The following is an 18,559-nucleotide window of genomic DNA, read 5'->3' on the forward strand; positions in this document are numbered from 1 at the left end:
CGTGCATGCTTCTCTATTTAAAAATGTAGCAAAGAGTTAAAAAAATAAATAATTATGTGGGGTCCCCCCTCCTGAATATTACCAGCCCCGGGCTCTGAGTTGGTCCTGGTTGTTAAAATACCAGAAAATAAATGCGTAGGGGTTCAAATTACATCCCTGCCTTACTCAATGACCACAATATATATCTGTGCCCTAGGCCTAACCGATTGGAGGTGGCCCCATATGGTGCAAACGGTGAGGGGAGGACACTGACACAGCAAAAAAAATATATAAAAAATATATATATTAGTAACAAGGTTGCTGTTAATCAGGAAACAGCAGGCAGTATGCAGAGTTTGTGAGAGTATTTAATGGCATACTGTACAAGCAGCAAACAAACTTCACACTAAGAAAAAGAAACACATTTTCAAATCCGCGGTCCATATGCATGGTCTTAGTGCCTCTGGGCACTGACGGTCCAAGTCCCTAGCACTAGGGGAAACTTTCCCTACTCGCTAGCTGCTTTTTGGCACCAGTGCCCCGAACAGTAGACTGAGTAGGGTTTAAATCCCTGCCAGTGCAATTAGACCAATTCTCAGCTGTGGCTGGGAAGATCCAAAAAACCTGGACCAGAGCCGTGTGGTTGAGAGCCCACCCTTCTCTCCCTCAACCACACCTCAGAGCCCCTATCGGGCTTTGCACTGAACCAGGTTCTTTCACATGACTACAAAGCATTTTCTCTGAGGCTGAACGGCTTTTCTTTAACCCCGGACAGGGAAGTTGTGACTAGGGAAATACTGCATCCCCTGGTGAAACTAACCCTGTCTCACCACAATATATACATACAGCGGTTTTATAGCCATTACAATCAGTAAGGGCCTCGCTATATATATATATATATATATATATATATATATATATATACGCTATATATATACACCAAATCAGGCACTCGAATGCTCTAATTGAAATATTTCCTCGGGTGCCTTCAAAGACCAGCTGCATGACAGAGAATCTCACACATGCACTCCAAAGGCGGAACTGAAGGCATGATGAATGAGGCTAGGAGTCTGTAGCTTATCAGCAATGTTTCAGACATTTACTGAGCTTTTGTCAAACACAAAACATATAATGAACACTTAAAAATTTAAATGCATCTCCCATTTGTGGTGGGAGCTGTTTGTAGACAATTTGGCTCCCAGTGCCAGCAGTAAAAAAATGCCCTCCCCCATAGACAAAAAAATATTTGTGGTGAGGGGGTGTAGCCTCTCTAAATGGGCGTGACCTTGCTATAATGGGCATGTCCTCACAGGAAAAGACTACCTTACGCCCCATTAGGCCCTGCACCAACAAATCTCAGCCAACACAGGAAAGAAAACAATTCCACCATATTAAGCCCCACACAGTAATGAACCATATTATGCCCCGTGCACCATATTATGCCTCTTTGTGTCATGCTCATTGCCAGGGGTGCGTAATGCTCATTGTCAGAGGTGTAATGCTCATTGGCGCTGCACCAGCTGCTCCCAATCCTTGCTATTACCCGCTCCCCGTCCTCTCAGCCATAGTACTCTGCTTTCTGGACGGAGTTTTGCAAAATGACACGGTTGCGTCATGATGTCACGACGCAACCATGTCATTTCGTGAAATTCTGCCCAACGAGCGGAGTACCATGGCTGAGAGGATGGGGAGCAGGTTTTGACAGCCAGTAGGTGTTGCAGCGGGTGCCTTGTGCGATTGCACGGTTGGCTCACCACTAGAAACCGCACTGGATGGGAGCTACAGACTCCGAGTCTCATTTGTCAAGCCGTGAGTGCCGCTTTTGGTGTACATATACCCCAATATACGACAGCACTGCTGTTTGCACAATTATTCTCTTATGACTTATATCTTAATAACAGCCTCAGGCTGATCCTGGCCAGCACACACACCTTTTCTTTTCTTTTTGGTCTGGCTTGCTACTGCACAAGAGGGGGGCCCAGAGCCAGATTAAGACCATGGGGGGCCCGGAGTAGTTAAGACAGTGGGGCCCCTAAGAAAGAGATGGCAGATGGGGGGGGGGGAAATAAAATATTAATAATAATAATAATAATAATAATAATATATATATATATATATATATATGGAAAAAAGGAATTCAGGAGAATGCGCCCGAAGTGTAAATCATATTTATTTCTTAAAACATTTCATTAAAAACGAATCACAGGTATAGGTGTACTAATACCTTTTTGGACCCACTCTTTGGGCCAGTTTGTGCGCATGAACAAAAATCCACAAGGCTATTACACCAACCACTGTGTCCAGAAGCCAGGACCGTGCACCGCGCTGCTGTCAGAAGCCTGTCCGGCCACCCGCAGAGATCACAGCGAGATGCATACACCGAGTGAAGCAGACGTCTAGCAAGCTCCTCCCCAACGCGTTTCGTAAGCACTTCGTCAGGAGGCTGGCTTGCAGACGTCATCTGGACCTTAATATACCAACCCGCATGTTATCACAAGCTGTATCCAATAATTAGCGGTGAATGAACAATCCTCAATCTACCAGCAATATATACAAGTTTTAAACACAGACATAGTTTATAACACATGGGTCAAAATTTTGGTATTAAGTTACATACACTCACAAGTTAGTTTTGTTTACACAAAGTTTAAAACAATACATGCAAAATTTGCAAAAAAACACACGTCTATCCTTGACTGCTCCAATATTCCTTAAGAGCCTAATAGAAGACATCATAAGCATAATTGCCCATGAATCACATATGTGCATAATTAAAAATTCAAAAATGACCATACTCACATTGAACATAAAAAAGAAGCAAATTCCTTTGTTAAAGACTACTTTTTAGAGATGACATAGACACACACTTTAAGTGCCGCCCATTGATAGACAGATTTTTTGACTATACAGAGCGTTCATTAAACCCATTTGATAAAGCTGCCTGGAGCAGTGAAACGTGTCAGGTATAGACCTTGGGTGGACCTTTGCTGACCAGCACCATCATTGAATAAACCCATTCAGTCAGGACCTTGCATTCGACTTTCTCCGTGGACCAGGACTCCATTGTCAATATTGCCATCGCTCATTAATCTTTCCAGGAGATTCCACATATTGGAACACGGAGTATTCATCAAACTGTGAACCAGGACCCCACCAATTGCTGTCGTTGCTATACGAACTTGTATCTATGGGAGTCTTTCTAACCGGAACACAGACTTGGTAATTACATCCAATTGATGAACTAGTATGCATTTGGTCCGTATTAATGACTGCCTCTACACTTGGCCTGCTAATGCTTATTGGTGCTAGTATTTACTAAGGTCTCAAAGCCCATCAAGGATCTAATTGTGAGACACAGATTTCAGGTTTGTTCATTTGACATGATTTTACATGTATAAGTCTTTTTAAATTAATATTAAATACATTTATTGCTATATTACTCTGTGTCAATCAGCGCTGTATATTTTTCTTTGTTTACACCTTGGTTTCAAAAGGGCTTGACTACCCCTTATTCTTACAGCTGCTAGGATAAACCACCCATCACAGCGCCTGTATATATACTTGATATATATATCCCCACTTCTACACGTCTATCCTTGACTGCTCCAATATTCCTTAAAAGCCTAATAGAAGACATCATAAGCATAATTGCCCATGAATCACATATGTGCATAATTAAAAATTCAAAAATGACCATACTCACATTGAACATAAAAAAGAAGCAAATTCCTTTGTTAAAGACTACTTTTTAGAGATGACATAGACACACACTTCAAGTGCCGCCCATTGGTAGAAAGATTTTTTGACTATACAGAGTGTTCATTAAACACATAAACAATGAGATTAAAGATAAAAAATCTATAGGAATAAGAATATAACTGTCAGCATTAAATAAGCATAAAATTTCATAAACAAAAACTACACCGATGGATAAATAAATCGATGTTGTATCCTCAGTCAGCAGCCAAATGACTCAGAGCAAGTTAATCTATATATCATATTTACCTAATACTGCAAATAAATAAATATAACATATAACACTCACAGGCTACTTGATAGAGAGAAAGAGAGGGGAAAGAAAACAGAACGAAAGAAGGAGCATGAAGGAGATACACTACCGATCCCTAATGAACGGAGTGATCTCATAGTTCTCATTTAGACCGCGTGGGATCAGTGTATTCAATGTTAGAATCCAGAAGGTCTCCCTTCTGAGCAGCTGTTCATCTCTAGTACCCCCATCTTTACTTAATGCTACATGCTCAATCACCGCAAATTGTAAAGAAGAAGGGTCGGCATTGTGTCGCTCTGAAAAATGCCGCGGGACACTATGATTCATCACACGATTTTTTATATTTCTCGTGTGCTCCAATATTCTGATTTTCAATACCCGTTTGGTCTTTCCCACGTACACGAGTCCTCACGGACACATTAATACATAAATGCAAAAACTGGTATTGCAGTTTATAAAAGACTGAATTGTATTAGGACGTGTACTAACTTTCCCCATTATATTTTTAGCGCCCTTGTCAACCAGACTACACACTTTACAGACCCCACATTGAAAGAAACCTTTTATAGGAGATAAAAAGTGATCATTAGTGATCAAGGATAGACGTGTGTTTTTTTGCAAATTTTGCATGTATTGTTTTAAACTTTGTGTAAACAAAACTAACTTGTGAGTGTATGTAACTTAATACCAAAATTTTGACCCATGTGTTATAAACTATGTCTGTGTTTAAAACTTGTATATATTGCTGGTGGATTGAGGATTGTTCATTCACCGCTAATTATTGGATACAGCTTGTGATAACATGCGGGTTGGTATATTAAGGTCCAGATGACGTCTGCAAGCCAGCCTCCTGACGAAGCGCTTACGAAACGCGTTGGGGAGGAGCTTGCTAGACGTCTGCTTCACTCGGTGTATGCATCTCGCTGTGATCGCTGCGGGTGGCCGGACGGGCTTCTGACAGCAGCGCGGTGCACGGTCCCGGCTTCTGGACACAGTGGTTGGTGTAATAGCCTTGTGGATTTTTGTTCATGCGCACAAACTGGCCCAAAGAGTGGGTCCAAAAAGGTATTAGTACACCTATACCTGTGATTCGTTTTTAATGAAATGTTTTAAGAAATAAATTTGATTTGCCCTATGGGCGCATTCTCCTGAATTCCTTTTTTCCAGAAATCTGCTCAAGGGGTCCTGAGTATTTTGGAGAATTGCAGCGGTGGTGGTTCACCAGTGTAACAGCCAAGGGGTGGAATTACCTGTGGACTGCAACCCATTAATTAAGATCTACCAGCGCACCTGTACATTTCTCTTGCCCAATATATATATATATATATATATATATATATTTATTTTATAAATAATATATTTTTAATATGACAGGCAGCAGCTTAGTTAAACTTTCCTTCCCTGCATTCCTGTCCGCACTACAGCTGTGCACAGACAGGACAGCTGAGCGGAGCGACGGCTCAGCTGTCCAATACTGTATGAATGAAGCAGCCTGCCACTCAGTCATTGGCTGGGCACACAGGCTGCAGGGGCAGGCTGCTTCATTCATACATTATTGGACAGCTGAGCCTTCGCTGTCTTGTCTATGCGGCTGCTGCTGCAGTGAGGACGGGGAGCGCAGCACCGCAGATTGGATCGGAAGAGAGATCCGATCTGTGGTGTGGCAGTGGGCCCTTTTGGAAAGGGGGGCCCTGGGTATGTAACCCCGGACCCCCCCTTAATCCAGCTCTGGGGGGGGGGGCTGGGGTACAGTATCCCCCCCCCTTAGTCTGGCTATGCTCTAAACCCCTTCATCCCCTCCCAGCTGATGCCCTGACTGTATTATACAATGTAAGCTGTTTTCTGTCTACTTTAAATTCCCTGAAAGCTTACCTTTGCTGTGGAAAATGTAAAATGTATTTGATATACATGATTGTAAGGTGACATGAATAGTAGTAAATAACAGCACTGTACAACAGCTGCATCCATTAGTTGGTGTAACATATCTCCTGTCTGTGTTTCAGATGCTGTACCTCCTTCTATTGCTGGTAACGCAACCATTGAAGCTTTCATTAACAGCAGTGTTACAGTACTGTACACTACCAATGGGACAGGAGTTAGCTTTACCGCTGAGCTTGATACAGCTTCAGATGAGACTACTACTTCAGATATCAGTGCAACTGGTGAGTGATTGTGCTTACTGTATGTTATATCACTACATCAGGGGCCTGTCCCTGAGTTGGACACATCGACATTACGCTAACGCTGCTAGAAAGCCCTTTGCTGGTGTACATATGTGTAATGTGCAAGGACTGACACACGCTGTCAGTGTCCATAGACGCTGCATTACCGTTTGGTGCATCTTTTTAGAGTTGCACCATCAAAATATGCACCAGTCCTGTGGTATGGCTTCCTATGTGATTATCTTTGTATGTAACTGCCTTCAGCTAGATGGCTGCAAAAATTCCATAAGATGCAACATCTCCGTGCATATTTTTAGCCAACCCCCTGTTAACTCCCAGTCAGTACAGTGGAACACCGCATGCATTTCTGCAACCGCTTGTACTGCAACAAAATTGGGACATATGTGCAGTACAACTCTCATACATGCACAGATGAAAAGCATTGCTCCACTGTGTCTGATATTGTCACTGTGTCAGACTCAAAATCAGGTCCCATATACTGTATCATCTCATAGCATCCAAACTGTAATTATGCTAAGGGACTTATATAATGTGATCAGCAAACATTTTCATTGTCTTGTTCTTGGTGTTATATGACTGATAAACAATAATAACAACAAGAGTTTGTCACTGTCAACTTTAATTTATTTTTTATTTACAGGCCATTAACTAACTGTTACTAAGATATCTTTATCTTTTAAGCTTCCTTTTCAGCTTTTTATCAATTTTTTTTTTATTTTTTTTATTAATTTATTTATTACTCCTTTGGATAAGACACACAGCTCAGCTCTGCAGCCTATACTGAATACAGTTCAGCAAAAGCACATGTTTATGTTCTATTCAAGAGCATAATAAACAGTGTAGTATAGGTGTGCATAATCTGTGGGCCACAACCCCAGTTTGGGTCCCAAAATGTTTAAGGTCCCAAGGGAAACACTGACACTTGAAGGTAAATTTACTAAGCATCCATATTTGCTGTTAATTTAAAAGGAATGGGCATCAACGGCAGTTCAGTGTCTAATGTAAGTATCTGTTTTGCCCATCGGTTTTGAAGCCCCTATCTTGCAGCAAACCCAACAACAAACCAATGAGAATTTGTCATCAATCAGTGGTGGATTTCAAGAACTGCACAGATTGATAGGATCTCTGCAGGCTTTGCTGTTATATGTTTAAAAACCTTAAAGATTTGAAAAACAAAAATGAGAACCAGGCCTATGATAGAGATGGCCATCGACTATCAATAGTTTTGCAACCATTGATCTATAGCCAATAGCAAGTTGTTGTTTTTTAATCCTTCAATAAATGTGCACCGATGTCGCACCATCAATGGCAGCACCTGTCTGATGGGTGAGGTCTGCACATGCTCAACACTCACCCATCAATTTCAATTGATGGTCTTCCGTCGATTATAACTGGCAGAACCATCAATGGCCATCACTACCCTATAATAACCTTCTATAGGCAAGTGGGGACCCTACCAAAAAAATGGTGTCCCCCTCCCTAAGGACAACCAGCCCTGAGCTGCACCCACTGGCGTATTTATAAAGGGTGTAGTGTGCGTAGTGCACATGAGCCCCTGAGTTCAGGGGGGCCCACACCACACACAATGCCCCTCATTTCTTGAATACTTACCCCTCCAGAGTCCCGAGCTAATATGGCAGCAGCGCTGTAGCAATCACCAGGAAAATAGCATGTTGGCCATTTTCCTGGCATTTTGTGCATGCTAAGTAGAGAAACCATTGGGTAAAATGTTCACTGCTCTGTTTTCCGGGAGATCTGCGCATGCATATTAGAACAACAAAAGATTGCACAGAGAATATTCACATATAACGGCACAAGGTGTGTCAAATATCAAATAAAAAATTGTAGATAATCACCATCAGTATTTAACAGAATGTCCTTTCACTCAGATCCTGTTGGAAGTAAATCCAATAGATGCACGGCAAGTAAGCTCAGTGGTTCAATTCTCTTAACCCCTACTTTTAGACAAGGTAACCTGCTCCTACTGTATTTCAAACTTTATATATCTCCCTTATGCACTTGTAGCAGCATGGGTGTAGAAAGACACAGAGAACACACAAAGACACTGTAGTACAGATTTCCTTTAAAAACAGAAATGTAATAATAGGATTTTAATACCTACCGGTAAATCCTTTTCTCTCAGTCCGTAGAGGATGCTGGGGTCACATCAAGAACCATGGGGTATAGACGGGATCCACAGGAGACATGGGCACTTAAAGACTTTCAAAGGGTTGTGAACTGACTACTCCCTCTATGCCCCTCCTCCAGACTCCAGTTATAGGAACTGTGCCCAGGGAGACGAACATTTAGAGGAAAATAATTTATTGTTAAACTAAGGTGAGATACATACCAGCTCACACCTCAAGCACGCCGTACAACATGGCATTTAACACAACGCAAGTCAACGGCATAAACAACATCAGCAACAGGCTGACTATAAACGTAACCACAACTAAGAACTGCAGATACAGTACGCACTGGGACGGGCGCCCAGCATCCTCTACGGACTAAGAGGAAAGGATTTACCGGTGGGTATTAAAATCCTATTTTCTCATACATCCTAGAGGATGCGGGGGTCACATAAAGAACCATGGGGTTTATACCAAAGCTCTAGAACGGGCGGGAGAGTGCGGATGACTCTGCAACACCGATTGACCAAACATGAGGTCCTCATTAGCCAGGGTAATAAACTTGTAGAACTACGCAAAGGAGTTTGAACCCGACCAAGTAGCTGCTCGGCAAAGTTGTAATGCCGTGACCCCCCGGCAGCCGCCCAGGACGTGCCCACCTTCCTGGTAGAATGGGCCTTCACCGATTTCGGTAATGGCAATCCAGCCGTAGAATGAGCCTGCTGAATAGCCTGCTTGGAAGCAGGAGCCCCAATTTTATTGTGAGCATACAAGACAAACAGAGCCTCTGGTTTCCTTAACTGAGCCGTTCTGATGACATAAATTTTCAAAGCTCTTACTACATCGAGAAGCTTCGATTCGAGCAAGGCGTCAGTAGCCACTGGCACCACAATAGGTTGGTTCAAATGGAACGAAGACACCACTTTTGGCAGAAACTGTTGACGAGTCTTCAATTCTGCTCTATCTTCATGGAAGGTCAAATAAGGGCTCTTGTGAGACAAGGCCGCCAACTCAGACACCTGCCTTGCGGATGCCAAGGCCAACAGCATGACCACTTTCCAAGTAAGGAATTTCAACTCTACCTCCTGTAAAGGTTCAAATCAATGAGATTGAAGGAACTACAAAACCACGTTAAGATCCCATGGTGCCACAGGGGGCACAAAAGAAGGTTGGATGTGCAATACGCCTTTCACAAAGGTCTGAATTTCTGGAAGTGAGACCAATTGTTTTTGGAAGAAAACTGATAAAGCCAAAAATTTGAACTTTAATTGAGCCCAACTTTAGGCCAGCGTCCACACCGGCTTGTAGAAAATGGAGAAAATATCCTAACTGAAATACTTCCGTAGGAGCTTTCTTGGATTCACACCAAGACACGTATTTTCTCCAAATACGATGGTAATGTTTAGACGTTACTCCTTTCCTGGCCTGAATAAGAGTAGGGATGACTTCCTTGGGAATACCCTTTCGGGCTAGGATCCGACGTTCAACCTCCAAGCTGTCAAATAAAGTTGCGGTAAGTCTTGGAACACGCACAGCCCCTGCTGTAACAGATCTTCCCTCAGGCGAAGAGGCCAGGGATCTCCTATGAGTAATTCCTGAAGATCTGGATACCAAGCCCTCCTTGGCCATTCTGGAACAATGAGGATCACTTGAACCTTTGTTCTTTTTATGATCTTTATCACTTTTGGAATGAGTGGAAGCGGAGGAAACACGTGCACTGACCGAAACATCCACGGTGTCACTACGGCGTCCACTGCTATTGCTTGAGGGTCTCTTGACCTGGAACAATATTTCTGAAGTTTCTTGTTGAGGCGAGACGCCATCATGTCTATTTGAGGAATTACCCAAAGACTTGTCACTTCTGCAAAGACCTCTTGATGAAGACCCCACTCTCCTGGATGGAAATCGTGCCTGCTGAGGAAGTCTGCTTCCCAGTTGTCTACTCCTGGAATGAAGATTGCTGATAGAGCACTTGCATGCCTTTCCGCCCAACGCAGCACCTTTGTGGTCTCTGCCATTGACGCTCTGTTCTTTGTTCCACCCTGGTGGTTTATGTACGCTACTGCTGTTATGTTGTCCGACTGAATTAAGACGGGTCGATAGCGAAGAAAATGTTCCGCTTGTAGAAGGCCATTGTGAATGGCCCTTAACTCCAGCACGTTTATGTGTAGACACATTTCCTGGCTTGACCATTTTCCCTGTAAGCTTTCCCCCTGCGTGACTGCTCCCCAGCCTCGGAGACTCGCATCCGTGGTCACTACGATCCAGTCCTGGACCCCGAACCTGCGTCCCTCTAGGAGGTGAGAGCTGTGTAGCCACCACAGGAGTGAGATTCTGGTCTTGGAGGACAGGGTTATCCTTCGGTGCATGTGCAGATGGGACCCAGACCACTTGTCCAATAGGTCCCACTGAAACACTCTGGCATGGAATCTGCCAAACTGAATGGCCTCATAGGCCGCCACCATCTTCCCCAGCAACCAAGTGCATTGATGGATCGATACTCTTGCTGGTTTCAGAATTTGTTTGACCAGGTTCTGAATTTCCAGAGCCTTTTCCACTGGAAGAAAAACTCTCTGTAATTCTGTGTCCAGAATCATTCCCAAAAACGACAGCCGTCTCGTCGGAACGAACTGCGATTTTGGCAAGGTTAGGAGCCAACCATGTTGCTGCAGTATTGTCAGGGAGAGCATAATGTTCTGCAGTAATTGGTCCCTGGATCTCGCCTTTATTAGGAGATCGTCCAAGTACGGGATAATTGTGACTCCTTGTTTACGCAGGAGAACCATCATTTCCGCCATTACTTTGGTGAAAACCCTCGGAGCCGTGGACAGACCAAACGGCAACGTCTGAAATTGGTAATGACAATCCTGAACTGCAAACCTCAGGTAAGCCTGATGTGGAGGATAAATGGGAACATGTAAGTAGGCATCCTTTATGTCTACCGACACCATAAAATCCCCCTCCTCCAGACTGGAGATCACAGCCCGGAGAGATTCCATCTTGAATTTGAATTTTTTTAGGTAGAAATTGAGGGATTTGAGGTTCAGGATTGGTCTGACTGAGCCGTCTGGCTTCGGAACCACAAACAGGCTCGAATAAAAGCCTTCTCCCTGTTGAGACAGGGGGAACTCTGACAATAACTTGATTGTGACACAATTTTTGTATTGCGGCGCATACCACTTCCCTGTCTGGAAGAGAAGCTGGTAAGGCTGATTTGAAAAATCGGTGAGGGGGACGTCTTAAAACTCCAGTTTGTACCCTTGGGACACTATTTCTAAAACCCTCGGGTCTAGGCCCGAACGAGCCCAGAACTGACTGAAGAGCCTGAGACGTGCCCCCACCAGTGCGGACTCCCACAGAGGAGCCCCAGCGTCATGTGGTGGACTTGGCAGAAGCCGGGGAGGACTTCTGCTCCTGGGAACCGGCCACGGCCGGTGATCGCTTACCCTTTCCATTTCCTCTAGTAGCAAGGAAGGAAGACCCTCTGCCTTTTCTGTATTTATGGGGCCGAAAGGACTGCATCTGATACTGGTGTGCTTTCTTTTGTGGTGCAGGCACATAAGGTAAAAATTATGACTTACCCGCAGTAGCCATAGATACCAACTCAGCGAGGCCGTCACCAAACAATACACCACCTTTATACGGTAGAGACTTCATAGCTTTTTTGGAGTCAGCATCAGCATTCCATTGATGAATCCACAATACTCTCCTAGCTGAGACTGCCATGGCATTGGCCCGTGAACCCAAGAGGCCAATATCTCTCGCAGCTTCCTTTAGGTAGACTGCAGCGTACCTGATATGACCTAGCGTTAGAAGAATGTTATCCCTATCCAGGGTATCTAATTCAGATGACAAGTTATCTGCCCATTTTTCGATAGCATTACTCACCCATGCAGATGCAATGGCTGGTCTGAGTAGCATACTCGTGGAGATATAAATGGATTTCAATGTATTTTCCTGCCTACGATCTGCAGGATCTTCTAGGGGATGGAAGAGCCACCTTTTTGGATAGCCGTGATAAAGCTTTGTCCACAATGGGGGGTGACTCCCATTTTTCCCTATCCCCAGAGGGAAATGGATACGCCACTACAATCCTTTTGGGAATCTGAAACTTTTTGTCAGGATTTTCCCAAACCTTTTCACAAAGCGCGTTCAGTTCATGAGATGGAGGAAAAGTTACCTCAGGTCCCTTTATACATGCAGACCCTAGTATCAGGAACAGCAGGGTCCTCAGTGATGTGTAATACATCTTTTATAGCCACAATCATATACTGAGTGCTCTTTGCCAGTTTTGGATATAATCTGGCATCACTATAGTCGACACTTGAGTCAGTGTCATTGTCGGTATCCGTGTCTGCCAGCTAGGCAAATGAATGTTTTTGTGACCCCGAAGGGGTCTGGAATTGAAACAACACATCCTCTACGGATTTCTTCCAAGTCTGGTTCTGAGACTCAGATTTATCCAATCTTTTATTAATCAGAGCCACATTTACATTCAAAGCACTCAAAACATTGACCCAATCCAGTGTCGGCGGTGCCGACAGGGTCACTCACACAGCCTTTTGTGTCCTCAACACAGTCTCCTCCTGGGTGGAGCACTCCGCCTCATACATGCCGACACACGTGCACCCACCACACGCAGATACACTGGGCCTATAGGGGACAGACCTACAGCAAAGCCTGTCAGAGAGACACAGAGGGAGATATAGCCAGCCCACACCCCAGCGCCCAAAACCCGGTCTGAACACTACAGACAATGTCCCAGACCTGCAGCGCTTTTATAAACTAGTATAATGCACCAAAATCGCTGTGCCCCCCCCCCCCCCCCCGTTTCCCACCCTGTTACTTGTTACAGCAGTGTGAGGAAGGACCAGCGTCTCTGCAGCCATGTGAAGAGAAATGGTGCCGGGCTGTGCTGTGAGGGCTAAGCCCCGCCCCCTCACTGGCGCGCTTCAGACCCACTAATTTTTTTACTTTTTGACACTGGCGGGGGTCCGGACAGTGCCCAGGCACCTTGTCCGCTGTTGCCAGATAGATAAATGAGGTTTATATGCTGCTTAGGGCACCACCCCCCCTCCGCGCCCTGTGCACCCTGCAGTGCTGTTGTGTGTGGGAGCATGGCGCGCAGCGCGCCCGCTGTGCGGTACCTCAAAGCCATCACTGAAGTCTTCTGATATTCCTCTACTCACCTGTCTTCTGACTTCTGGCTCTGCAAGGGGGGTGACGGCGGGCTCTGGGAATGAACCCCTAGGCGTACCTTGTGTTCCAAATGCTCAGGAGATAATGGTGTCCTGTAGCCAAAGAAGCAGAGCCTTTAAACTCACAGAAGTAGGTCTGACTTCTCTCCCCTAAGTCCCACGAAGCAGGGAGACTTTTGCCAGCAGTGCTCCCTGAAAATAAAAAACCTAACTCAAAGTCTTTTCAGAGAAACTCAGTAGAGCTCCTCAGTGTGCATCCAGTCTGCTTGGGCACAGATTCTAAACTGGATTCTCGAGGAGGGGCATAGAGGGAGGAGCCAGTTCACACCCCTTTGAAAGTCTTAAAGTGCCCATGTCTCCTGTGGATCCCGTCTATACCCCATGGTTCTTGATGTGACCCCAGCATCCTTTAGGACGTATGAGAAAACAGATGTGCAATTACAGTAGAATTTGAGAGAAGATAAAAAGCATATAACACAACTCCAATGGCAAACACAGCACAAGCCTTAGTAAGGGGGTTCCATTAAAGCTCCAGATGTTTTTGGGGGCTGCCCAGGTCTTTGCTCTGGATGCTTAGGTCCACCATATGGGAAATCCATTAACAGTCGCTGTATATACTTGGAGTCCACACAATAGGAGCCACACTTAACGTGTTTCAGACTGTATAAACATACCTCCCAACTGTCCCGATTTTCATGGGACAGTCCCGTTTTTTGTGCACTAACCCGCAGGCCACAGTGTTCCACGGTGGGGGGAGGGGGGTAATTGGGAGGCTCCCTATCACTCACTGCTCTGCATAGCAGCGGTGAATAGATGCTGTGCGTATGCGCACAGCATCTATTCACGGGAGACAGAGGAACTGGAGGCATGCCAGCAGCTCACAGGGTGCTGGGCATGCCCCCTCACTGACGAAATAGCGAGGTGTGGCTTGCAAGTGCAACATCCTGCTAAGCCATGTCCCCTTTTGAGACCACACCCACTTCACCGCTCAGAAGTCCTGAATCCCCTTTTGTGAAAGTTGGGAGGTATGTAATAGTCCTGCGTATTTGAGTCTGAACCCTCTAGTGCTAAGACCCTACAGCGCTGCCAGCAGAGAGGAGGGGGCCTGGATGGAAGAGGCTGCACACGGGCCTCCTCCTCTCTTAAAACACCCCTGGTTGCACCCTTTGGTTCTTTGGTTGTGGAGGTAATGAATTCTTAAATTAAATATTAATATTGTTCTTCATAGGTGGACTACTGGTTGTAGCAAGACTGTCATGACATGATGGCACTTGGAGAAACACAAGTGCCAGCAAGGCCAGGCATCATGGGCATGCTAGTCTTGTATTGAAAAATCGGGGACAGAAACTGTATGAAGTCTTCCCTATTTTCAAATAACCAGCACTAGGCCAAACTTGCCAGGGCGGGTGACACAATAGCAGCGAGGCACACAGCATGAGGTCCCCGACCATAATGTCAACCAGCCCTAGACTGGTCAGAATCCCTAGTATGATTTGTACACTTTCTAATGTAGCAAAAACTGCTAAGAATTCTCTATACCCCCCCATAGTCCTTATTTTTTTTTTTTAAGGTTGTTGGTTCATATATGTTGTATACTGGTATTAGCCTACTTGAATTGGAGATCTTGTTTTTTTATATCCTTTTTTATTTGTATATTTTTTTTATATATTTTTTTTCCCTATTGTTCACTTTATAGCATTTGTTTATCTTGGCTGTTCTGAATAATATGTATGTATGTATGTATGTATGTATGTATGTATGTATGTATGTATTGCCCACCTGAGCTATTGCAATTCATCAATATCTGTGATGCCAGATGCAGCTTGCTGCCTATGCCAAATGATCACAAACTTGTTTAATCCCATGGGACCTGGGCCAATAAGTGATCCCCCTTACCGTTAGTAACTGCCTTTTTCTGACTCCACCCACTGTGCAGTGGGCCGGTATTTTGCTGCCACCGGCACCTGTAACTGCTGATTTTCTCTCAGGCTCCTACCATTGGCACCTGATACCGCTTGCTGCTGTGTATACGTAAACATTCTGTTGACATGCCTCCTAATTGGTGTGTATAGTTGGGCATAGAGGGTGGGGAATGGGTCGTTGAGCACTGGAATCTCTTAACAACAGAAACATTGTGTACATGCCACCTCATTGGCTAATTCCCACTGGTCCCTCACATGGACCAGGCCCTGCATGATAGTTGGCAGAAGGCGGACCTTGGAGACGCTGGACTCAACCCAGAATAGCCGGAGAACAGAACTGCATTTGGCATAATTCTGCTGGTCGCAGGAATTCAGATGTAGTTGTCTTAGATGCAAGATGTTTATTGCTCAAATAATAAATAAAAAGAATACTCTTCCCTTTTGCATGGTGGCTACTGCATACAGATATTCCCAGCAGTGTCACAGAAGGTATATAAAAAAAAACAGGCTCACAGGCCTCCTTTTTATCCTAATCCAACACAGAATATCACAGCGGTAGTTCTGCCCTGTTGTTTTTACACAATCATGCTATCTCACAAAATCTGAATAAATACATATTAAATTTCAAAGTAGCTAAAGAACTGGAACAATTATTTCCTGCTTCCCTTACACTCGTATATGTAAACCATTTGCTTTGCTAAGCACAATATGATTTAGCACATACCTGTCTCCCAAAATGTAACTATAACTTGAATTTCAATTGCATTCCTCCTTTCATATATCGAAGACTAAATCCAGTTTGGATTAATTACAGTCTTAATACCCTTTTAGGATGTTCCTCAATACTTCCTGGAGGGCATTGGCTGAAATAAATTATGGACAATTTCACACTAGGAGGATAATTAGCATATGACTTGCTCAGGGGCGGATCTAGACTTTTCTTTTAGGGGGGACAGTTATGAATTAATCCGGACTCCTTCCCTCTCTATGCATTACGCCTCCGACTTCCAGCCCTGCCCCCCTCATAACGTGTCATAGGATACTAGTCAGACAACAACCATCCTTATTACCAGCGGCATATTTCACAAGCTCTTTAGATTATTATTATTATATACTGTATCTGCAAATTCACTGTTGAAGGCAGACAGTGGGAGGTTGGGCTTATATTAGTGCAAACTGGTCTCTGGTCTCTATTTGATTCTATTGGTAGTTCCTTACAGTATTCTTAGATTTGTTTTCGCAGTGAAGGTCTAGGAGGAGGAGAGAGGCACAGAAAGCACATTACTAATACATATGTGTCCTGAGTTGCCGCACAGCGTGGTCTCCTGCTACGTCCATAGCCCCCATTGAAAGCACTGCTGGCCCAATACCACACAAACTACAAAGGACCTAAACTACGGGGAGCGTGATCTTCCCGCTACCCTGCTATAGCACCTCTGCCGGTCCCCCTCTCTGTGCTGGGTAGCAGTAGCATTGCTTCCCGCTAGCACGGCTGGATTTCCCAGCTTGTTGCTTGCGAGTGCGGGAGGTTAAAAATGCTTTAGCAGCCAAATGGCCCGCAATGCGAATGCGGCATTGGCCAAGATGTAAAGGACACATCTGTATGTTACATTCCAGAGTTCAGAAACATTACAGTCGGGTTGATGGGTATAATACTCTAGAAAGTTGAAAATGGGAATAATATAATAATGAGGGTTCAGTGTTAATGCTACAAATACGTTGAGAACTACAATACAGAAAGGAAATATATAGGAATGAGAGGATGGGACAATACAAATACAGTAGCATGGGGACAATATAATGGGAAGGAGCAATGGTGAAGAGGCTGATAGTGACAATACAAAGAGGAGATACTGATAGGTAAAATGTAAAGAGGAGAGGCTGATATGGACAACACAGAGGAGAGGCTAATATGGACAACACAGAGGAGAGGCTAATATGGACAACACAGAGGAGAGGCTGATATGGACAACACAGAGGAGAGGCTGATATGGACAACACAGAGGAGAGGCTAATATGGACAACACAGAGGAGAGGCTAATATGGACAACACAGAGGAGAGGCTGATATGGACAACACAGAGGAGAGGCTGATATGGACAACACAGATTTGAGATGCTGATGGAGAAATAAGAAAGAATAGAGGCTTATAGGGACAATACTGGGAAGAGAGGTTGATATTGGAAATACAAATAATAGAGGCTGAGGTTATGTGAAAATTAGAGAAGATGAGGATAATGGAGAAAATGCAGAGAGAAGATAACAATAACACAAAGATGAGAGAATGGTGATGGGGGGGGGAGGTGCACAGTACCAGCTGTAGTGCGGGGTGGGTGATTCACTGTAAAGGGCTGCTCTGTGGATGGGGGTCCGTGGTGATAGCAGTAATGTGGCTGCTGCATACTGAGAGCGGGGATGCACAGCGCTGACTGTAGAGGGGTGGGGGGCATCCCCCCGGCATGTGTCGTCCCCCCCCCCCCAACCCCCCAAACCATGCTCTAGTCTAGAAAGAAGGGAGTCCAGACCACTAGTGGAGCGTCTGTGCTGGTGGTGCCTGGGGCAGGAATCAGAGAGACTCTCCCAGGGGCTGTCAGAGGTGACTGGCCTCCACTGACATATGCTGCAGAGTTGCATATGACTGTGAGATTAGGCTGTGCTTGTGCTGTAGTACATTCTAACTATTTTTTTATTTTTTATTTGAACGCAATCTGTGTACAGCTCATAGTGAGTGAGGAGCTACTATAACAACAGGCAATAAAGGAACCAATGGGTGGGGGCCCTGATGGCAAACCAGAGACTGGCATTAGGCATAGTTACCTTGCAGTTGCTGCTGACCGCACTGCCTCGCAGCTCTACCACACACTGACCCTGGAGAACCCAGGCTCAGAATCTCCCCCCACTTAGCGTGCAGAATGGACCCTCCACCATGGTGCGGGTATAACGACGGCCTGGTGCTGCTGCTGCTTGGCGGTGACTGTGGCATGGCCACCACTGCTTACTTACTGCACTCAGTGCACTTGCACAGAAAGTAGGTTATTCAAAATGTGGCAGTACGGCAGAGTCTAAGGTCCCACCACACATAGCGCACGCAGGCTGTTGATTAGCTGACAACGAGGAAGTACAATGAGATATGCAGGCTT

General features: G+C 44.8%; 1 protein-coding gene across 1 annotated transcript in view; it reads left to right on the forward strand.

The window, feature by feature from the left end:
• LOC134909538 (mucin-4-like) overlaps positions 1–18,559 on the forward strand; it is a 278,478-nt gene that overhangs the window by 185,534 nt on the left and 74,385 nt on the right. The window contains exon 16 of the mRNA XM_063916527.1: positions 5,992–6,150. Coding sequence (XP_063772597.1) covers positions 5,992–6,150 — 159 coding nt within the window. The remainder of the gene's footprint in view (positions 1–5,991; positions 6,151–18,559) is intronic.

The sequence above is a fragment of the Pseudophryne corroboree genome, chromosome 4 (genome assembly GCF_028390025.1).
Source record: "Pseudophryne corroboree isolate aPseCor3 chromosome 4, aPseCor3.hap2, whole genome shotgun sequence".
NCBI lineage: Eukaryota > Metazoa > Chordata > Amphibia > Anura > Myobatrachidae > Pseudophryne > Pseudophryne corroboree.